We start from the raw sequence: 24,648 nt of genomic DNA on the forward strand, positions 1-24,648 counted from the left end.
GCAATTTATCTGTTGGTGACGGTTGTTTCGTGTCAAAGGATATTCGTGGCGGTTCGAGCTCCGTTTATTAATAGACAGATAATAGACAGATATAAGAAATCTTGTCAATGAAGCTGGAATAATGGCTGTAAGTGTTACTTTTTATATAATTTACTTAATATTGTTCATATGAATTAATTGGTTAAATGATAAAATTTATGAAGGTGAGAAAAGGACATACAAAAATATACCAGCAAGATATTGTTGATGTGTTAGATAAGCAGTTGCTTGAGGGAATGGGTGTGCTTTTGACAGAGGAAGAGCAACAAAAATGTGAAGAAAGAGTATGCCCTTTTTGCCCTCTTGACATTTGAGAATCTTACATCTTTGTAAGGGTAGTATAGTCATTAATCATGTTGTTAAAACGTGAAAGGTATCTATTGAAAAGAAGAGGCTGTTGGCAGTACATGAAGCCGGTCATATTTTGTTAGCACATTTATTTCCTCGATACGATTGGCACGCGTTTTCTCAGTTATTACCCGGTGGTAAGGTATGGTTATAATATCGGAATTTTGACTTTTAAAGTGTTCGTTTAAATTTTATATTTTTATGTTTGTTAATATCTAACATATTTGAGCAGGAAACTGCAATATCTGTTTTTTACCCTAGAGAAGATATGGTGGACCAAGGTTACACAACATTTGGGTACATGATGATGCAAATGGTTGTTGCACATGGTGGACGATGTGCCGAACGTGTTGTTTATGGTGATGATATAACGGATGGTGGAGCTGATGATCTAGAAAAGATCACAAAGGTGTATATGTTTTCACTTGTTTTATTTTGCTTTCAAATTAATAATCACATTGGTTTTAACATGTGATTGATTATTATCTGTTAGATTGCTCGAGAAATGGTGATAAGCCCTAGAAATGCAAGATTAGCGTATGCAACATTGACACACTGAGTCGGATTGGCCAATAGAGCAGATAGTACTGATGGAGAACTTATAAAATATAGGGTATATAATATTTAATTATTTATCATCGCCTTTAATCCATTCTTATCGTTGATTAATTCATCTGCTTTGGAATTATATTTCAGTGGGATGACCCGCATGTAATTCTTGCTGATATGACAGTAGAAGTTTCAGAGCTCTTCACTCGTGAATTGACAAGAGTACGCATAACTTTTTATTTAATATAATTCGTTAATATACTCGACTTATATTTGTTACCTAATGTTATTCTGATGTGGGTTTCAGTATATCGAAGAGACTGAAGAGCTTGCAATGAAGGGACTGATGGATAATAGGCACATACTGGATTTGATTACAAATGAACTACTAAAGAACTCAAGAATTACCGGGCTGGTAAGTTTTACATGTTACATTTTACATATCATTAACAGATTAGTTGAAATTAGGTCATGTTTACATTTTAAAGTTTGATTGGATGATTTCAGGAAGTTAAAGATAAGATAAGCGGATTATCCCCACGGATGTTTGAAGATTTCGTTAAGCCCTTCCAAATAAATCCAGATGACGTACGTGTTATATATTTTTAAGTTAAAATATTAATAATATCACTTCAGTAGTTTGTGAAATGTAGTTGACGGGTTTGGTTTGTTTGTTTTTACAGGAAGGACCGATACCTCACAATGACCGTTTGAGATACCAACCACTCGATGTTTACCCTGCACCTCTTCATAGATGTTGACCAACAAAAAGTCAAATTTGTATCACCAAAAGAACATGCTTTTCTATTTTTTGTTTTCTTATATTTATTGTATTTTTGACCGATAAACAGCTAGAATGATCACAAATGTTTTCAAGAAAATTACATCAATACCAAAAGTTGTTATCACCAAATATGCATATTAATCAGATTTCCGGTAGGCTAGAGTTTGCTAGAAGGTACCCCGGTGGGTGCAGCTCGAGAACGTTTTTCCACAATTCTAGAAAGCGTTTTCACTTCCTCTTTTCGCCCTGGTCTCGGCTTTTATTTCATCTGACCCGAGTTTTCTCATGCCAGCAGTGTCATTTATCGGCCCAGGCGCAATCCCGTTGACTCGTATGTCATAATCAGTACCCCATTCCAATGCCAGATTCCTTGTAATAGCATCTACTGCAGCCTATAATATTACACATTAAAGAAACATACATACATGAATGTATATAAACATAATGTTTACTTAAATTTAGAATCTTTTTGTATAACCTTAGCAGTAGCTACATGAATTTGGTACCAACCAGCTGTGTAATGCAGAGTAGCACTGATATTCAATATTATTCCACCACTCTCATCTGAGCTTCTTCCAGGTCCTCCTTTCTTCAGATACTTGACTGCTTCATGGCACATAGTAAACGTACCTATTGTTCAAGTAATGTCACCACCACTCTCATCTGACTGTTTTTTATTTTTTAATAAATATTTGTTATGAAAAAAATACTTGTGCTAATGATAAAGTTGATATAATTCTCTGTTTATTTTCTATGTACCAAACAAGAGAAATGATTCTCAGCTATATTTCTCTACTGAAATCTCTGTACTACCAAACAGAACAGTCAATTCTCATTCTCCAGACCAATTCCATTTCTCTGCAATTCCATTTCTCTATTCTATTTCTCTATAATTCTATTCTCTGTACCAAACACCCCCTAAATTTTTTATAGTCAAAGGGTCAACATGGTCATTAATTCTCGTGAGTAATTGGCGGCGAGATTCCAAAAATGAAGCACGTCAACAAGAGATTGGAAGTAAATTACTATCAATAATAATATGTATTATTTAATATAACGTTGACTAATAGTAATTGATTTATTCTGTAATTATATATATTACAAATAGATAGTTTTAAAGGTTTATAAAATTACGTTAAATAGTTTACGGTGACGCTCACTTATAAACGTAGGAATATATGTACTCTCATGAACATCAATAGTTTGGTGAAGTGAAGATTAATGACATTAGTTGTTATAAAAGATAAATTTGGAACTTAAAAGAATTACAAATGAAATCAAAGCCAAATGTGATCATGAAAAGTTTAGAATGTCGCAACACGAGAATAAATCAATAGTTTCATTACTAATTGAGGATCTGAATTATATCGAAAATAAAAACGGGTCGGGTTTTGGGTTTGAAATTTGATGAATGTTACAGTATTCACAAGTTTTTGGAAATTTCGTCCCGAAATTAAAGGAAAAACATAAAATAAAGAAAATTATTAAGAGATATTTTTATTTATTTATCTTTATAAAAAAAATATAACACAGATCTTCGAGTGGCCGGATGTTACATATGTGTGTGTGTGTGTGTGATATATATATATGTGTGTGTGTGTGTGCGCGCGTCTAGATGAGGGTTATCCTAAAAATTAGTAGTTTTCTAGGAAGACTGGGAATAAATTATAGTTATTGAATCATGTTAATTAATGGTTGAGATTTATAATTATCATAACCTGACATAGTTTCCTATAACTGTTCTTTTACCAAAATTTGTAATGCCACATATCAAAATCTGTTGGTTCTTACCATTCTTGTGAAACTCTGTATTTTTATTTGAACCTTTATATATATATATACAGGTTGTGTATGCAATTTTCAATATATGTATTCAAGAGGGTTGGGAGGGCGACGGTATCATTAGGTAGTATGTGATCTTATTGTTTACCCCAAATTACTAAATTCATAATTAAACTCCTTTTTATTAAAAAAAACATGTAATACCATAACCCAATAAGTCCATTATAAATTTAATTGTTTAAAGTTTAAACCCAATAAAAAACATTTTTACTCAAGGTATACAATTTTTCTCACCCTTAGTCCAAATATTTATAACTGTGTCTGCGCGCACACATAAAATTAAGAATAAAAAACATAGTTCCAAACACTATGATAGGTATAAAGTAAGATAATCTTTTAGTGGTTGAGGTTGATATTATCAATTATCATAACGGTGATACATAAGTAAATAGAATTAAATGATAAAATTACAATAATTAAATTCTAGTGATGACCAAATTGTATTGGGTTAAACTTTAAGACATCATTATTGACGGGTGACGATAGACTCTCTAGTATATCTTCAGGAACCCATATGTATTTCATAGCGTGATATTAATTTACAGGCTCCGTACTCGAAGGTGGCTAAATGAGAACCTGTCGATTTTTGGTCTCTAGCCTCCCCAAACGGGGGCATAATTAAAGTAAACATGACTGTATAATAAGAAAGATTTTAACTTAACTGAATAGAAATCTTATCACCCATTAATATGTGTAAACAGTTGCTGTTATATTGGTTCTACTAGGACGTTCACACATATACACTATTGTGATATCGTGATCAAGGAGAGAGAAATTTAATTACCATTGATGAGATTTGTCTCATAATGCAATGGTGAGAGTGTATGTTTCTTTTAAGCGTGCAAACTTTTCATATTAAAAAATCAATTCATACAAATCACACAAATGATAACCAAATACTTCAACAATATATATATAATTTGAACTTGATTCGTTGTTACTGTCATTCATCCCATTGTATTTGAACTACAGGTTAATTCACATCCATTATTCTTTGTATACAACAAAAAATTAAGTTGTTGGTAAATAAATAAGAACAAATGTTTTATCATATTTCTCTTGTGTTGTGAGAAGAAAATGATAAGCCAACTAAAAATGTATAGAGTTCATGTCTCCTTAAAGCTTAGAAAAATGTTATATGTGTCATGAATTCAAATTTTATAAAAAAACAAAAGTTAAAAAATCAAAGCCGGTGAGTGAAGTTTGAGAGTTATTCCACAATGGCACCCATCATATATTAGTATCAATAAACATAATCACCAAGCATACACATACGTACATATCGTACACATACATACACATACCATATATACACATAAGGCGTTCCTTGTCTTCATCATCGAGCTTGTCGAAGAACTGCCTGTACATCACTGTCGACGATGCGCCATTGTCAACGAGGGTGCGGGAGGTGATGTAGTGCCCCAGCTGGCTTTTAATGACAATGGGGCCTTCTTTGTTTGGGCCTCCCGGCACTCGCGGGAAGCGCACTTCTGCTTCCTTCCATGCGCATGGTTCGGTCATTGGTCTCTTTCTTCCTCTGACCTTACCATGGACCATGTTGATGCTAATGTCGACGGGCTTCCGTCCGTTACCCCTGTACCTGTTGTCGTTCCTTCCTCCCTTCTTGATAGATGCCACGAGGTGTGCGAGCCTCCCATCCTTGACGAATGTCTCGACGATGTCCCTCAAGGATGTGCACTCCTCAGTGCTATGGCCCTTTGTCCCATGGAAGTCACAAGACTTGCTTTGATCCGCATTGGGTTTCTGTCGGATCACTGGGGCTTTTGGCCATGGCAGTTTTTCCGTGGCAAATATCTCCGTGACGCTCTTGGTGAGTGGCGTCCAACGGTTTTTCCGGTTCAAAGGGTGCGTTTTGTCCCTTCCGCCAACCAGAGGGCGAGAGCTTGAGGGGGCGTCAAAGTTTATCCTTGACTGCCAAATACCTTGCCGCCTCTTTTTGTTTAGCCGGGCGGTTCTCACATTGTTCTCCCTTGTCCTCTGCGTGTAGAGGTTTGTATTCTGGGGGAGATCTCTTCCCAGCTGTTTCTCTGTTTCGGCAAAGCGCTTGGCTGCCGTCATTATGGCATCCCACGTGGATGGCATGCCGTCTTTACCCGTCAGAGTGCGGATGAGTTCTGGGTATTCGGCGCCCTGAATGAAAGCGGCGCGAACGAGGTCTTCACTGATGTTGCCCAGACTCACCTTCTTGGAGTTGAAGCGGGTGATGAAGTCCAGTAAGGATTCATCCTCTTCTCTGACACAGTTGAGGATCGTCCACTGCTCCTCAGTGTGCTTCCTCTGTTGACTAAACTGTTGACTGAACTTGTTCTGGAAGTCTGCCCAGTCATAAATGTGGTGGACCGGTAAACGGTCGAACCATGCTCTGGCTGCTCCTACCAGAGTCATCTGGAACATGTAGCACCACGTGGGTTCCGTCCAGTTACTGACGGTTGCCCCCGCAATGAACCTGTTCAGATGGTCATCTGGGTCGGATAGACCATCGTATGTGCCAATGTTGGACATTTGTTTGGCACTCCTCGGGGCGATTGCCTCTGCAATGTCCCTTGCAAATTTTGACCTTCCTGCGTTTGTAGCAGTAGGTCTAAAGGCCTTGGAGAAGTCACGCTCGCTTTTTTCCGTGACTGGTTGGAATGCTTCCCCAAAATTCCTTTTTGGCTGGGGATCCGTTTCCTTACGCTTCCCTTTCGCCCTATGGCGAGGGTTCGCGTCGGTGTCGGAGTCTTCCCCCTCGCCGTCTGAGTACTCGTACTCACTACTCATGTTGAGGTGCTGGCGAGTACTACCGAATTCCTCAGCTTGTTGGACTGAACGCAAGCGTTCGTCCAACTCAGCCTGAAATTCTCTTTGACGTGCTTCGGCCCATGCCTTCACTTGATCAAGTGTTTGGCGAGGGGCTCGAGTTCGTTTTTCCAGCTGGGCATCAGTGAATCCCAGTGGAATATTTACTCCACTTGCCCCTACATGAGTGACTGGGGTAGTGTTCGTAAAATGTATTTCACTTGCCCCAGCTTGGGTGGCTGGGGTAGTGTTTGTAAACATTGTGTTGCCGGTGTTTACCCCAGTGGCTGGGGTTGTGGTTACCGGAATTTCTCTAGTCATCTTGGAAGTTTTGAAAAACTGGAGAAAGATGTAGTTCTAGCTTTATGCACGGATGGCGCCAATGAAGAAACACTAAGTGACCCCGGGCAGATTATGGGTAATCTGGGGGCTAGGTAATGTTTCCCACGAAGGTAGGTCCAGCAGAGTAAGTTGTACTTCAGGGAACCTGCAAAACAGACACCGTAAGCTCGTCACTGAGAAGGGGGGGGTTCCTCCTTGTGACCACCCTCCGGCGTGAGAATCAGTCTATATTGCTCTTTGAATATAAAAGTATATGAATACTATTAGAGCAGTTATCAAGTAAGTTATACGAGATAGTAGATGATCTTACCATTCCAAGATATTGGAGTATTTATAGCCGAAGGTAGGTTTTCTAGAAGGTACAGCCGGCTGAATAGTATTCCTGTTCAACCAACAGTGGATTACGCACAGGCCATACTGGTTGGTGGGTAGGTTACAGCCAACAGTAATAAAGTCGGCTGCACTATTCCACCAACTGTAGACTATGCACGTCCCACTGACTGTGGATTGTACGCAGGCCATGCTGGTTGGTGAATAGGTTACGGCCAACAGTAATACTATTCCACCAACTGTAGGCTGCGCATGCTCCACAGTGAGGGTTGGTGAGTAGGCAGCGGCTAATAGTGACAAACAGTACTAGAGGGTGCTCCTCCTCGCACTGTTGTCGGTGAGCTGTCACCCTGTGATTGGCTCATGGGCTGTTCTGGTCGGATCGTCTGTCGTATCCATACCTTGGTAGGTATGGTACAAAAGATCTTTCAGAATCAGACTGGCTCATTTGGGCGGGATTGTTCCCGCCTTGCTCATGCCTTCACGTGACTGCTGAAGTAGCTAGTGTCTTGTACGTGTAGCCCTGCTGTCTGCGGGTAGCCTTCCCTGATGGCTTGTATCCGCAACTGCGGGAACAGGCGGGGTACTTCACCATTGGGAGGCTTTCCCTGCGTGTACAGGTTGCGTACTGCGCGTAAGATTCTATGAGCATGGTGGGTCCTGCGGGAGCAGATGGCCTTTGCGCAGACGTCCATGTTCAAGGTGAGTCTTGCGGGACCAACTGGTCTCTGCTGGGACCTACCTCTTCACATACATGTACCATACAGAGATTATACATACATACATACATACACATAAATTTTTCATACATACCCATTCACACATACATATTGTGATCATACATCCTAGGTGAATCTCACATCGGCCGCGAACACGAGGGATTATTGGTTCATAAAGAATGCCTCGCCTCTAATATCACCAACGCTTTTTGGGCTTAATGTTACTCGATGAGAGGAGAAATCTGTAGTTAAATATGCTCAGGTGAGAGTAGTATCAGAATTGACGACCTTATGAAAAAACTTCACTTGGGCAAGAAAAAAACAAATTTGCGAGTTCTTTATTGGCAAAGCGGACAATATTAATAGTATGAGAGGCTGGATATTACAAATGGTATGTGAGCCATTCCTATTCCGTTTGGAATGGTGGGGCAAACCTCATCAAAGATGGTGAGTCCCCGAGGTGTCAAGAGACCTTTGGCGAATCCCGCATCCTGGATTAGGTGGTGGGGGCAAACCACATCAACGATGATGAGTCAATAAGAGGTTGGGGGGGGGGGTGATTGTAACACCATAGGTGAATCTCACATCGACCGTGAACATGAGAGATTTTAGATTCATAAGGAATGTTCCGCCTTAAATATCACCAACGCATTTTAGGCTTAATGGGAGAACTCCACAATAAACATTTTCATGTAGTGACCTCCTGGGAAGTTTCTACTTAAACAACCAAAAACAAATCCATGAGCTCTTTGTGCACAAAGTGTTTCCGAAAAATGAAGAAAACATGGCGGGTGCAGGCACAATTCCTCTAATTTTTTGTTCAACAATTGTGTTCAAGAATTTTAGTATGAAATCAAAAAATTAAACAAATTCATCACAATTTTACAGAACTCTTAGCTTCCAAGTGCTTGGCTGATCCCTTGCTGAGCAACGGTTATGTTGTATTGGTTTGATTAACACGTAACTATCAATTTAGTGTTTTGTTTGATAGCTTTGAGAATATTGTCCATATATACTACCTTTATATATATATACAATCTTATTCATGCAAGTCAACTCAATGTTGTCTACCTACCAAACAGTCGGTGCATATGTCGAATTTTACCTTTGAAATGATGGGCACACACTTATCTTTAAGCAAGAACGTGCTAAGTTTACGCAAGCTAGGGTGTGAATTTCAAGCATGACAACAATTCAGAGTTTTGGTTCAGTTTAATCAATAGTTCGAGTTAGTTTTGGGATTGAATATACAAACCTATTTAACAAAATGGGTATATCACATCTTAACATGATGGTTTGATAGGTTGATATGTTTTGTCTATAATTTGTTAAGAGGCAACATCTCTGGTTTAGAGTCAATTATCTATAAATAAACAAATGCAACTTTATTGTAAATTTATGATTTAAAAATAGTAACATGCTAATACGCAACTAACGTTTAAGTTTATATTTAGTTTGATATGTTAATTCATAAACACTATACATTAACATTTTAGTGACACTTAATATCATTACTAGACGGGTGCCCGCGCGATGCAGCGGGTGTTTGAACTTGTTAATCACCTATCAAATATAAGTGTTTATGGTTCGGTTAAAACCTTAAAAGCGTTTTAAACCGGTCATTGGTTTGACTTTTTTTTTTCTTTTTCTTTTTTTACTTTCGGTTTGTTGGTAGGTTTCAAAATTTTCAAAACGTAGTGAACGGTTGGTTCGCGGTTTATACTGGCAACCGGCCATATGAAACCAGACCAGACTGTAAATGTTGAATGCATTTTAATGTTTTTTATTATTAATTATTAGATATGTTTTGTAATACATATTAGATATAGTTAAAATTAAGTTGAACATAATATTTTTATTACAAATAACTTGGCTATACAACTTCAAATTAACCTAATTGCAGTATGATTCATTTTGTGATCTTTTTTTGTTATTATTTCATGTCTTATATATTACATTAATATTTACTATTTATGTGGCTAAAATTATCATTATTTATGATTCTCTCAAATATCATATTATGTTGATGTTTAGTTAAATTTGATGGTACATTTAAATTAATAATTATTTTAAACTAAATTTATTATTAGAGTTCAAACTGTGAAACCAAACTGGAACCAGGCCGTTAGTAACTATTCGATTTCAACTTTCAATGGTTGAGTTTGGTTTTGGACGACAAAAAAATCAGTATTAACGGTTTGACTCACAAGTTTAACTTAAAAATCATCAAAACTGACATTGAACACTCCTACGTAACATATTAATTTATTTAAAATGAAAAAAATTATAACAATATCATATCCAAATTAAAGAGAATAAAATGCTCATTTTTATGGTGTAATTTTTTTTATAAAAATATTAACGTTTGAAAAGGCTATAGTCATTTAAAAAACATGAGTGGGAAGTTAGTTTACAACTTAAATTAAAAACATAATATGGTTAAAGATGAGGTACCAAACTTGTAAGTTGAATAAATTGTGTTTAAAAGACAAGTTTACCCTTACTAACACATATACATCATGCTTTAAGTGTTGTAAATTATTTAAAAATGGATGTCTTAATACGCAACTAACGTTTAAGTTTATATTTAGTTTGATATGCTAATTCATAAACACTATACATTAACATTTTAGTGACACTTAATATCATTACTAGACGGGTGCCCGCGCGATGCAGCGGGTGTTTGAACTTGTTAATCACGTAACAAATATAAGTGTTTATGGTTCGGTTAAAACCTTAAAAGCGTTTTAAACCGGTCATTGGTTTGACTTTTTTTTTCTTTTTCTTTTTTTACTTTCGGTTTGTTGGTAGGTTTCAAAATTTTCAAAACGTAGTGAACGGTTGGTTCGCGGTTTATACTGGCAACCGGCCATATTAAACCAGACCAGACTGTAAATGTTGAATGCATTTTAATGTTTTTTATTATTAATTATTAGATATGTTTTGTAATACATATTAGATATAGTTAAAATTAAGTTGAACATAATATTTTTATTACAAATAACTTGGCTATACAACTTCAAATTAACCTAATTGCAGTATGATTCATTTTGTGATCTTTTTTTGTTATTATTTCATGTCCTATATATTACATTAATATTTACTATTTATGTGGCTAAAATTATCATTATTTATGATTCTCTCAAATATCATATTATGTTGATGTTTAGTTAAATTTGATGATACATTTAAATTAATAATTATTTTAAACTAAATTTATTATTAGAGTTCAAACAGTGAAACCAAACTGGAACCAGGCCGTTAGTAACTATTCGATTTCAACTTTCAATGGTTGAGTTTGGTTTTGGACGACAAAAAAATCAGTATTAACGGTTTGACTCACAAGTTTAACTTAAAAATCATCAAAACTGACATTGAACACTCCTACGTAACATATTAATTTATTTAAAATGAAAAAAATTATAACAATATCATATCCAAATTAAAGAGAATAAAATGCTCATTTTTATGGTGTAATTTTTTTTATAAAAATATTAACGTTTGAAAAGGCTATAGTCATTTAAAAAACATGAGTGGGAAGTTAGTTTACAACTTAAATTAAAAACATAATATGGTTAAAGATGAGGTACCAAACTTGTAAGTTGAATAAATTGTGTTTAAAAGACAAGTTTACCCTTACTAACACATATACATCATGCTTTAAGTGTTGTAAATTATTTAAAAATGGATGTCTTAATACGCAACTAACGTTTAAGTTTATATTTAGTTTGATATGCTAATTCATAAACACTATACATTAACATTTTAGTGACACTTAATATCATTACTAGACGGGTGCCCGCGCGATGCAGCGGGTGTTTGAACTTGTTAATCACGTAACAAATATAAGTGTTTATGGTTCGGTTAAAACCTTAAAAGCGTTTTAAACCGGTCATTGGTTTGACTTTTTTTTTTCTTTTTCTTTTTTTACTTTCGGTTTGTTGGTAGGTTTCAAAATTTTCAAAACGTAGTGAACGGTTGGTTCGCGGTTTATACTGGCAACCGGCCATATGAAACCAGACCAGACTGTAAATGTTGAATGCATTTTAATGTTTTTTATTATTAATTATTAGATATGTTTTGTAATACATATTAGATATAGTTAAAATTAAGTTGAACATAATATTTTTATTACAAATAACTTGGCTATACAACTTCAAATTAACCTAATTGCAGTATGATTCATTTTGTGATCTTTTTTTGTTATTATTTCATGTCCTATATATTACATTAATATTTACTATTTATGTGGCTAAAATTATCATTATTTATGATTCTCTCAAATATCATATTATGTTGATGTTTAGTTAAATTTGATGGTACATTTAAATTAATAATTATTTTAAACTAAATTTATTATTAGAGTTCAAACTGTGAAACCAAACTGGAACCAGGCCGTTAGTAACTATTCGATTTCAACTTTCAATGGTTGAGTTTGGTTTTGGACGACAAAAAAATCAGTATTAACGGTTTGACTCACAAGTTTAACTTAAAAATCATCAAAACTGACATTGAACACTCCTACGTAACATATTAATTTATTTAAAATGAAAAAAATTATAACAATATCATATCCAAATTAAAGAGAATAAAATGCTCATTTTTATGGTGTAATTTTTTTTATAAAAATATTAACGTTTGAAAAGGCTATAGTCATTTAAAAAACATGAGTGGGAAGTTAGTTTACAACTTAAATTAAAAACATAATATGGTTAAAGATGAGGTACCAAACTTGTAAGTTGAATAAATTGTGTTTAAAAGACAAGTTTACCCTTACTAACACATATACATCATGCTTTAAGTGTTGTAAATTATTTAAAAATGGATGTCTTAATACGCAACTAACGTTTAAGTTTATATTTAGTTTGATATGCTAATTCATAAACACTATACATTAACATTTTAGTGACACTTAATATCATTACTAGACGGGTGCCCGCGCGATGCAGCGGGTGTTTGAACTTGTTAATCACGTAACAAATATAAGTGTTTATGGTTCGGTTAAAACCTTAAAAGCGTTTTAAACCGGTCATTGGTTTGACTTTTTTTTTTCTTTTTCTTTTTTTACTTTCGGTTTGTTGGTAGGTTTCAAAATTTTCAAAACGTAGTGAACGGTTGGTTCGCGGTTTATACTGGCAACCGGCCATATGAAACCAGACCAGACTGTAAATGTTGAATGCATTTTAATGTTTTTTATTATTAATTATTAGATATGTTTTGTAATACATATTAGATATAGTTAAAATTAAGTTGAACATAATATTTTTATTACAAATAACTTGGCTATACAACTTCAAATTAACCTAATTGCAGTATGATTCATTTTGTGATCTTTTTTTGTTATTATTTCATGTCCTATATATTACATTAATATTTACTATTTATGTGGCTAAAATTATCATTATTTATGATTCTCTCAAATATCATATTATGTTGATGTTTAGTTAAATTTGATGGTACATTTAAATTAATAATTATTTTAAACTAAATTTATTATTAGAGTTCAAACTGTGAAACCAAACTGGAACCAGGCCGTTAGTAACTATTCGATTTCAACTTTCAATGGTTGAGTTTGGTTTTGGACGACAAAAAAATCAGTATTAACGGTTTGACTCACAAGTTTAACTTAAAAATCATCAAAACTGACATTGAACACTCCTACGTAACATATTAATTTATTTAAAATGAAAAAAATTATAACAATATCATATCCAAATTAAAGAGAATAAAATGCTCATTTTTATGGTGTAATTTTTTTTATAAAAATATTAACGTTTGAAAAGGCTATAGTCGTTTAAAAAACATGAGTGGGAAGTTAGTTTACAACTTAAATTAAAAACATAATATGGTTAAAGATGAGGTACCAAACTTGTAAGTTGAATAAATTGTGTTTAAAAGACAAGTTTCCTCTTACTAACACATATACATCACGCTTTAAGTGTTGTAAATTATTTAAAAATTGATGTCTTAATTTGCCCTTGTTTGATGTAGTATATATAGTATAGATATACATCAATTGGTAAATTTTGAAGTTTCCTACTTGTTAAGGTTGACTTAATGAGAGAATTATAAATTAATAATATGACTTTGTGCAAAATACCAATCCATCATGTGACCGGGGCCATGAAACTTACGTTGACTATACAAAAGGAAGTTTGATATAAGTCCAGTGATGGTACATGTAGTGAGTTTTCACTATTTAATGCATGAAAAACACCGATCTAAACCGGAGTCTAGATGAGTAGTCCCATAGGGTGAAAACCATCACGAATAAAAAAAATGTTAAAGAAAATGTGATTCTTAGCCGAATGGGATTGATATATTGTGTCAAATACGGAATTAGTTTTGAGATAAAGAACCCGAAGAATCATATGAATATTATGTTTTTAAGCATTGTGTACATACTGTGCAAATATGTATAGAATTTTGATTTGAGGAGGTTCACCATATTTGATTATCCTTTCAATTTAGTTTCCAAATTACTCGATACAATTTTATAGGTCTCAATTAGTTTGATACTCGTATTCATTTTTAAATCAGGGTTGTAGTGAGTTTTCTAAAAAGTGGCTCAGAAGATTGATTTTAATATTGGAATATTTAGGTTTGCTTTTGTGATTTCTGGAAATTAATTATTGCTAAAGTTATATACTCTGCATGTGGCTTTGCCCGAATAAAAACAAGTTTGTAATAAATACTTTTTGTTTCTTAGTTTGAACTCAAATAATGCTTTTGTTTTTGTATATTTTAATTCAAGATCTTTTAAATCAACTGATTAATTCTATTCTTAACAATAATCTTTCCCCAATAATTATAAAGTTCTCTTTTAGAAAAAACTATGGTAGTAACTGTTTTCTAGTTTTGTCTAAAAAATCATAGGACACTTACATTTTTTAATTAAAAGAATTATTTGCCACAAGTTAAAGATGTTTAATAAGGTGTACGAGAAATACAAAATTGCGACGATATTAGCCACCATAATGATTTTAAAATGACTTAAACATGGCAGCCTGCAAAAAGTATTGATCCGCATGCAGCCGAATTTTCCTAATGAAGACACTATGTTTGCGTTTGATTATTAATAATCACTCATACTTAACGACGATCATAGAAATAGAAGATCAGTGGCCACCTCAGATTTTCTGATTATCAGACAACTAATGTAAAGGGGTATTTAAAACTCTGGCTAGTCTGCTGAATTAGTAAAGTTTAATTACCTCAGAATCTGTCGATGAATTATACTTGGCTCTTTTTTTTTAACAGCATAGTACTTATCGGCAGTTTTGATCCCAGGGTTCGATTTTGGGCTGATATGAACTTAAAAAGGAATCTTATGGGTCGTTTTGGGTATGATATATACTTGGCGGTTAGAATGGGCATATAAAAATCTAAATTTAAGGACCCGTCAGGATGGGCTAACTTAAAAGAAATGCGGGTTAGGGTGGGTAATACCCTAAAAAACATACAGTCACCGTGGCCTGTGGGTTCCAGTCGGAGTGAAACTTGCGAGTGCTTTGTCAATTGGCAATCGGTATGAGACTATATCATAAAACCATCTCTTTGTTTAATCAAGTTTTGTAAAAAGCATGTAATGTTAAATTGTTAGGTGCTCATTTTTTCTCAATACAAGTATTGATAACAAGATTTAACAAACTAAATGCATCACCAAATTGTAATCCAGTGTAGTTTTTTTATAACTTTCACATATTTAACTAACTAAAATCCTATCCACCAAATCTATAGTACCATCATACCCAGTTTTACTCATCAAACACCTAACCAAAACACTCCATATCCCCTTATCAGGACCAACCCCATCATTCACCATTCTCCAAACCCACTCCTCCCCTCTTTCCACCTCACCCAACCCACACACTCCATACACAACACTCGTATATGTCACCAAATCGGCCCGTAAACCACATCGGCTCATAGATTCCAAAAGTTGACTTGCAAGGTCAACCATACCATACTTGCAACACCCGTTAATAATCACGTTAAACGTAACCACATCCGGTTTCACCCCTTTCACCACCATCTTTCCCATAACCTTTAAACCATCATTTACCATATTGTTACTACAATACATGTGAATAATCGTGTTGTATGTCGCTAAATTTAGCCCGACGCCACTTTGTTCCATCTCGTGTATGAGGTCAAATGCGGCCTTAAAGTCGTTGACTTTCGAAAACCCCGTTAAAAGTTCGTTGTATGTGGTCAAATTAGCCAAGTTTCCCATCTGATGGAATAACCTCATTGCTGAATCAATCTTTCCACATGAACAAAGACTTTTGATAAATACATTGAAAGTTGCAGCATTTGGTGCTAAGTTTATATTATTCATAAGGTCATATGCTTCCTCAAACATGAAATTATTACAGAAAACATCCGCCATTGATGTGTACACCACCACATTCGGGTCACATCCTTGTGTTATCATCTTGTTCCATGTTTCTGATGCACCTAAAACGTCCCTACACTTTGCATAACCGTTTATCAAAGTTCCATAAGTTGTCACATTCGGAGGGCAATTTCGTTTTTCCATATCAAGAACCAAAGACTTAGCTTTCTCCATATTCCCAATCGAGCAAAACCCGTTTATTAACGTGTTGTAGGTCACAACATTTGGAAAAACTCCCTCTCGGGTCATTTTGTTGTAAACTTCACACGCGTCTTTCATTTTCCCGTTTGCACAAAAACCCTTTACCAAAGAACTGTAAGTGAACACGTTCGGTTTGATATTCTTCAACAACATTTTCGCTAATATAGCTAACGAGAGCTTAACTTCACCAACAACCGAGAGGGCATTTACAACAGTCGTAAACGTTATAACATTTGGCGTAATCCCATTACCATCCATCGTTTGTAACAACCGAAACACCTCACCAAAATCACCTTCTCTACACACTCCCATCACCAACGCGTTATAAACCGAAACCATTGAAAAACCACCCACAACACTCACCACAAGCTCCTTCGCTTCTCGTACCATACCAAAATCACACATGGAAGACACAACCGTAGTGTAACTCACTTCATTGGGCGGACACCCTCTCTTAGACATTTCAACAAGCACCTTGCGTGCGCCATCAATCCGGTTATTCTTACACAACGCCTTCAACAAAATGTTATACGTATACTTATCGGGTTCGATCCCATCTCTCTTCATGTTAGTATAAATAGGGTTAATCATATGAAACCTGTTCTCATTCAACAAAGCATCTAGTAAATGATTATATATTTTAACAGTAGCGTTCAACCCAAAATCTTGAATCCTGTAGAACGTTTTCAAAGCTTGTTCAGCTAATTCAAGTCTTCTGTAACAAGTGATTAGGCTAATGAATAGGTCTTCTGGGCAATTAATGCCGTCCAATTTCATCTGGTTAAGAAGGTATTGTACGCCGTGTAAGTCGTGTTGGTGGGCTAGCTTTTGGATTAATGTTTGGTAAGTGAGAGGTGTGTGTTTGAAGGAGTTGGATATGGATTTGAAGTAATGGACTGCGAGATTGATGTCTTGTTCATGGTGTAATCTGTTTAAGACGTCTGATTCTGTGAGTTTTGAATTAGGGTTTTGAGGGTTTTGGGGGTTTTGTGAATTGGTGTTTGTGTTGAGGATTAAAGGGATTGAGGGTTTGTGGACTTTGAGTAGTAAGGAGCATTGGGTTCTCAAATGCATATTGTTGTTCTATATTGAAACTGAAGATCAGCATTTGATAGTAGTAGACTAGTAGTAAAACCCCCAAATTTCATGTTTGATGGAACCAGGAGAGTGAAAGAAGTTACTCATAACACCATGCATAGTCAAAACTTTTTACAATTTGACGTTTTATGATACGTGACGGTCTCATCAGTATAGAACATTTTTATAAAAGATGGTATATTGGTAAAATTTTATAACTCTCATAAATCATTACTTTTTTCTTTCACAAAACACCATTGTTCAAAATTTCAAATACTTTTTTCTTTCACAAAACACCATTGTTCAAAGTTTCAAAGTTATATACATAACTATGAAACTTATAACTTTGAGAGGGCTGTGTAGGAGAGACTTATTGGTCATAATTTTACCTATAACTCTTTCACTACACGTGCTCTAATAAAGATGTTATCAAGTTTCATGTCCAAATGAACGAAAGATTTTGATATACTTATCGTGTCAAAGGGGTTATGAAGTGATGTTATAACATCGATATCTATAGATGTAATTTTTAAACGACTTGGTTTTGTGATTCAAAAATGACAAGTTCCACAACTCGTTCATTTACCTTTCATTTTGATGTAAACACCACTCTTTAAATATCAAATTTAGGTTTTATTTGTTTTTGCTTAAAAGGTCTGCAATGGGCTTATGTCTGCGAGTGCTCAGACATAAGCCTTTGGAGACAATTTGTTTTTTTAAAGACCTAAAAAGTGTTTTTATGGTCTTAAAATATAAGCTCATATCTAACATCTTCAAACTTCTTCACATCCTACCAAAACTCATTGTCCACCACCACCACCACCCACCGTTTTCCACCACCACCACCACCCATCGCCTGCCACCACCACGAATCGATTGATGTAAAACTTAGCTCGAAACAGTAATCCAAACGGCTTGATTTTTGTTAGTTGTAAGTTCAAACACTCGAATTGAAACATTGTTTCATCGTTTTGGAGCATTGTTTTAAACTAAGTTTTATATCAAGCGACTCGTATCCTCTTTCCGATCAAAAGTCTTAAAACATTAGTTTGAAATTCTGAAAAAAGTATAACGCCGTTAAGTCATTTTTAACAATGAACCACTGAGGGCAACATTTTATAATTTGGGGCCGCCAGTGTCGATAAATTGAATATGGATTATTATCGGTCTATATTATTCATAGGGATTATTTTAAAATCCAATAAACCTTTTTATATCACATGTGTTATTTAGAAGTTGTTTATTAAAGTATAGTAATTTACCTTCATTTGAGGGTAAATTTTATATTAAATTATGATACATGTTTGATGATTCTTCAATAAGAACAACTCGTGTAAGAACATAAGCTATAGGAAGTTTAATACTCACTTAACAATTGTTTGGGTGTTAGGGATGTTCCTCACTGTAATCGGGGTATCAAATCAAACCAACAATTAATACACATCCACTTTGTTGGTAGCCAATTAAACCCCAATTCATTGACGACAGTATCAAAAAGTACCTGAATACACAAATAAGTACCTGATCATCTACCCACCCCATTATTCTTTGGTCTCCATCATCGGGTTCACATACCCAAAACCCTTAGCCGAGAGCCATAGCCAAAGGATTGACGCTGGTGTAGCCAAACAATGCGAGTAACCCGATCAGAATCAATTGAGAATAGAATTAATTAACTATTCTTATCAAAATAAATAAATACATAAAAATACGCAAATGTGGAATAAAGTGTTTGCACCCTACCTTGGTAAACATTAAAATTCTCTTGACAACAAAAAAAATCATGGTAATTATTAAATACTCAAGATGGGTAAATAATTAAAATTCACATCATCATTCACAAGGGATGGCTTTAACCAGTCATGTCATTTATTAAATACTCAAGAGTCAAGATGCATAAACTTATTGTTTATGATCATATATGTTGTAGTTGTACTGATGTTTGTTTAATATATAACAAGAAGTATGAGATAGTGTGTCATTATTTCAAACATTCATGTCATAACACTTTTTGCATTTTAATCTCGTATTATAGCTCTCGGGTATACCACTCCTTATGGTGAAATTCATTATTAACATTAACATGATTGATCACATTATTAGTATAAACACTTTATTTTAAATATACAAATTAAAAGAGTAAATGGAAACTAGAAATTGCTTTTATGGTAAAGGTTGACATGTTTAATCAAACTTGAGCCACATGCATATTGCATACACATTCATGCTAGTTGGGCTATTTCTTAAAGGCCCATTAGAAACTCAAAATCCACAAAATTTTGTTATTGAATCACACAACCGCAATGTAATTAACAAACAAAATTCTATCATATAAATATGATTCTTGAATCTACAACTTAATCCTAGTCTCTAAAGATATTTTGATAGTTGTTCAAAGTCTAATGTTCATAAACCCGTTTACGGTAAATATTATTATGTCTATCTATTTAGACACATAGACAACTATAGACACCATATGGACTTTCTTAACAAAACGAGTAAAGAAACAGTTTATTTCTTGGTCATTTTTTAGTTGATTTGTAGGTGGAATTTCTTTGAAATAAAAGGGAAAGATTGAGAGAAATTTTGTTCTCAAAATAATTTAAAAAGTATCTTCTGTTCTGGAAGGCATATATAAAGGATCAATACTTTTGACATAATTGTAAAATGGAGAATTAGGATCAATATGTTGAGTCTCTATTTTATTTTAATTTATTTTTCAGCTAACATAAATTCCCATTTAAAGCAAATTTACATAACAAGCAAAAATATTCGATTTCATCCAAATAAACTCCCATAATAATAATAATAATAATTTTTTGACATGATTTATATAAAAAATTAAAACTTAATTTAGTTTTTCTAAAATAATTAGTTTATGTATATCATTCAAAAGGGGTGATGGCATAACTTTTTGCTTGGTTACTTGCCAACTACTCTATTGTAGTTTGATCATTTTCATGTTGCTAACAAAAAAAATCATTATCCATGAAAAAGTCTCTCAACAAATACCCAAACAATTACAAAAACAAGATAGTGTCCATTAATCCAATTTTATTATACTAAAGTCCTTACACTTGTGTAAGTGTAAATTGCATGTATTTGTGAATAAAATATTGAAAATCATGAGTTGTTTTTTTTAACTTAATTTTTATGCTACCTATTTTATCCAATGTCTTAAGTAAGGCTAGAATTCATAACTATTTGATTGTGAGTCATACATCTTTGTTACTAGACTAAGCTATAGTGGTCTCTTATATTTTTACACAAAAAGTTTATATAATCTTATTTTGACAAATTCAAGGGGCAACAAATGATTGTTTAAAATGAGTATTTACATGCTTTAAACATGTAGATAGATAACAAAATTAGGTTAAAAGATTTTGTGATTTCTTTGACGTGTTTTAAGATTTTAATATATTAAAATTATATTGAATAACTTTTTTCGTGAAAATGAGAAAAGGTGTTGATTTTTATGATATTGGCTCTTTAAATTACTTTAAATTTATCATTATTATAACCCTATAGAATTTCTTCACTACATCATGAATATATAATTAGGTTTAAAAAATTTAATGAAAACAAAATGATGATATTAATCCACAACTGCAATACACTTTCAAAATGAATGGCTGGAAAAGTCGACGAAATAATATCCTTAGCATGTGATAGATTAGATACTCTATGAAACAAAATTATTTTAAGTTAAAACAATTTTGGCTTGTTTGATTAATTTCTAGGCCAATCATCTTAAAAGTAGAAGAATATTCAGTTGCATGAAAGAAGAAAGTTTTCATAAGATTTGTGGTCTTTTCATGCTTTTTAACTTTTGATTTCGATGGCCAATCTTTCTCCATACAACTTCTTATTTAATAATAATAATTATTATTATTATTATTATTATTATTTGAAAAATTGGATTCAAATAGTCCCAACTATATACTATTGCCAAATACAAGTTGGTTGTGGCTCAATGGTAGAGCACTCACTTTACAAGTGAGAGGTAGGGTCACTACCACCAACTTATATGGGAGATATGAGGGATGACCCTGGTTTGCCAGGGTTCGAGTCCTGATCTCACCCGGTTTTACCGACTCCTCGTTGTCGTGCCGTTTGACGGGCGTGAGGGTCGGGTTTTATCCGGTGAATCCCTCAACAGGTGGACCGCTAGGGGCTCCGTCCGTCCGGACTAGTGGCCGGCTCAGGCTACCTTTAGCCAATGGGGTCGCGTACGGGGTACCCGGCGTTACTTAGTTGGCCGTTCAAATATATATATATATATATATATATATATATATATATATATATATATATATATATACATACTATTGCCAAATAACAATTCCAACTAACGAGTTAACTGTTGACAATCTCATCTTTTAACATATTTGTTTTCTATGAGCTGTGACTAACAGGAGCCTAACTCCGATAGTCTCCAGTCGCTGCAAAAACGTTTTTGACCGAAAATTATTTTCCGACCAAAAAACTCAACATTTTTGTCCCATAAATCTTACTAACTTTAGAGTTTATATTTGGTCTTTAGGAACCTTTTGATAGTATGATCCCCAATTATCGAGGTTGTCGTAACCTAGAACCACCGTCGGGACTAGTAGCGATAGAAGAAGAGTGTCACACCAGCTCTGTGACGGTGGCGGACGATGGTTTGAGACAAATTCGGAGAGCACCCAACCACTTAGACGGCGAACTAGTGCTCTGACGATAGGGATGATCTTTGTTGGTCTAATCGATTGAGAATCAAGCAAATTCCTAACACGCAGAAGGTTTCCAGCAACAGTGGTGGTGGCCGTGGTCACCAGTGGTGTTCAAGTGGTGGTGGTGGTGGTGGTGTTTAGGTTGAGTTTTCCAGTAAAATCGTTTTTCATGCGATCGAAGACTAACAAATTTAAGTTTCCGTTAGTCGTAACTCATTGCGAACAAATATGATAAAAGATGTGATCGTCAGCATACAAGCCTTTAATTAGAATTGTTATTTGTCAATAGACCATAGTTTTGAAGCATACAAATGAATTCAAAAAAATTAAAATTTCATGAAGTTAAGACATTTTCAGCTTTTCAAAAGCTTCAAACCAACACAAACATAACACTGCTTGATGCCTTGATAGGAGATTAGTTAGGAACAAAGCCTATAATAGATTATCCTAATTATCCATACATGATAGCTTGAGAAGATTAATAAAATTGAATAAGAAGATGAAAATTTTGAAGTGAAACCAGGACAACTTGACTTAAAAAGATAAGTTGAATCTTTAGCCTATGTATTTAATAAAAATCAGTTAAAGCATAATATAGTGTATATATACACTTAAAAATGGTTTCCTTTCGCAACCAGTCTAACTTTAATATGCATGATTGTCTCATTTTTGAAATCATATATATTAGGATCCTAAAAAGAAAGAGACATTTTTTACGAAAAGGCCCAGGTTTCAGATACCACTTCAAGCAAAAAATAAATAAAATAATAATAATAATAATAATAATAATAATAATAATAATAATAATAAATAAATAAATAGGCACACCGAGTGAAACTGCAACTTTTTTTTATTCATGAGTGAAACTGTAACCATCTTAAATATATATAAACGAAATCTTTAAAGCTTTTCGGTTATTTTTTATATTCTTTCAATCCATCAGATTGTTTTATTTGTAGATATGGGCTTCTTATGCATTTGACATGAATTCACGGGTATGAGTATCACCAAACCCAGATAGCCCTTAAACGGGTTATAACATCTTAAGAAATTGAAAATTAATCTCACTAAATATTTGATATGAAAATCCTATATAATAGTTATATACTAAAAATTAATATCAAGATATTATTTATAATTAAGAAACAATTTTATAGTAAAATAAAATAAGCGGGTCGTATGTCTCACCAAAGCCAAATAACTTTTAAATCAAGTTATAACATCTCATTTATTTGTAAAACCATTTTATTATCAAATCATACATATATTATTAATCTTCTTACAATAAATAAAATTAAAATTCAAAAAATATATAAATATAAGAAGCGAATTATATAAAACAGACCCGTAATACGAAGGATAAAAACTAGTACTATATATTTCTGTGTATATAAAGCCTCAAGCTAGATTTATAGCTTTGCGTCTGGCATATATATTATTGGGTATTCTTTTTCATATATGATTGTATCTTTTCTAATATTCTTGCTTCTCAAGGTCTCCCACTCTATGTTTTGAATCCGACAAAGAACTCGGTTTCACACTCTCTTTCACGTGTAGTGTACGTTTTCTAAATGGGGTTGTATTATGGATATTATTATCACAATAATTCTTAATCTATATAGGCTGAGAACTAATTAACATATTAATATAATGAAACTAGTGGTTCCACGTGTGGCGGGCATTTGATCGGTGCTTTGCAGAATCGAATTTCGCTTTGTGGCGGTTTTAGCGTTAATTTCACCCTTTTTGCTATTCAAAAGGGGGTTGAGGCGCAGCTTGTTGTCCATTTGCTTGCCACTTTATTGTAATCGTTTTATAGTAAATTATATCTTTCAAAATATAAAAAAAATTGTATCAAATATATGATGTATGAAACAAACATAGCTAATACGAACTATTTTCTTTGAAGGACATATTTAATTAATTATATCCTTATTCTTCTATAGTTCTTTGGTTTTGTCTTCTCTTTTTACCTAGCTATATTACCAAAGCAAGTTCAAATTGATATTTAAGAGATCAGTGGTACATATAAACAAATTCCGCTGATGAATCTGAATGATTTTAACCTAACAAATCATCCATAAATTTGACTTATTTAAGTCCAAATTACCAAAAGTAACATAATACCATGTGTGCTAAAACAAAAGGACACTTATACTCTATTTAGCAGAAGCATTACCCACAACATCAGGGGCTAAAACATACTTTTAAGAAAAACAAAGGTTTGAACATGTGAATACCTAATGTTTTACTGTAGCCATTCATTTTGTTTTGATATACAGAATAATCATATATGATGTTCTAATTTATTACACACTACTTGTGATTTTATTTGTTTGGATCATTTATTATAACCAAGTATTTAAAATAACTAATATTTACACCCTCGTGTTGCGACGGAGGTGTAAAACCGTGTATTTACATATCCATTCCACTCGAAAGCATGAAGTTACCACCACCGTCTTTGTTGGCCGTCCTCTCTCCCGCAGCCCGTAAATAACGTTAACC

The 24,648-nt window shown here is 33.9% G+C and overlaps 2 protein-coding genes across 2 annotated transcripts; one reads left to right on the forward strand and one right to left on the reverse strand.

The window, feature by feature from the left end:
* Positions 1-1,113: 1,113 nt before the first annotated feature.
* On the forward strand, positions 1,114-1,933 carry LOC143551958 (ATP-dependent zinc metalloprotease FTSH 12, chloroplastic-like). Its single transcript, XM_077042289.1, has 4 exons — positions 1,114-1,158; positions 1,244-1,351; positions 1,444-1,524; positions 1,620-1,933. The coding sequence occupies exons 1-4, from the start codon at positions 1,114-1,116 to the stop codon at positions 1,695-1,697; spliced, it is 312 nt and encodes a 103-aa protein (XP_076898404.1). The 3' UTR covers positions 1,698-1,933.
* A 13,321-nt stretch (positions 1,934-15,254) lies between these two features.
* LOC143551948 (uncharacterized) lies at positions 15,255-17,428 on the reverse strand. The gene has a single exon (XM_077042284.1). It carries the CDS (start codon positions 17,423-17,425, stop codon positions 15,458-15,460), a length of 1,968 nt encoding a protein of 655 aa, XP_076898399.1. The 5' UTR covers positions 17,426-17,428; the 3' UTR covers positions 15,255-15,457.
* Positions 17,429-24,648: the final 7,220 nt, after the last annotated feature.

Source organism: Bidens hawaiensis, unplaced genomic scaffold, assembly GCF_021521415.1.
Source record: "Bidens hawaiensis isolate Kalapana, Puna unplaced genomic scaffold, B.hawaiensis_p1.1 tig00016745_1, whole genome shotgun sequence".
Lineage (NCBI taxonomy): Eukaryota > Viridiplantae > Streptophyta > Magnoliopsida > Asterales > Asteraceae > Bidens > Bidens hawaiensis.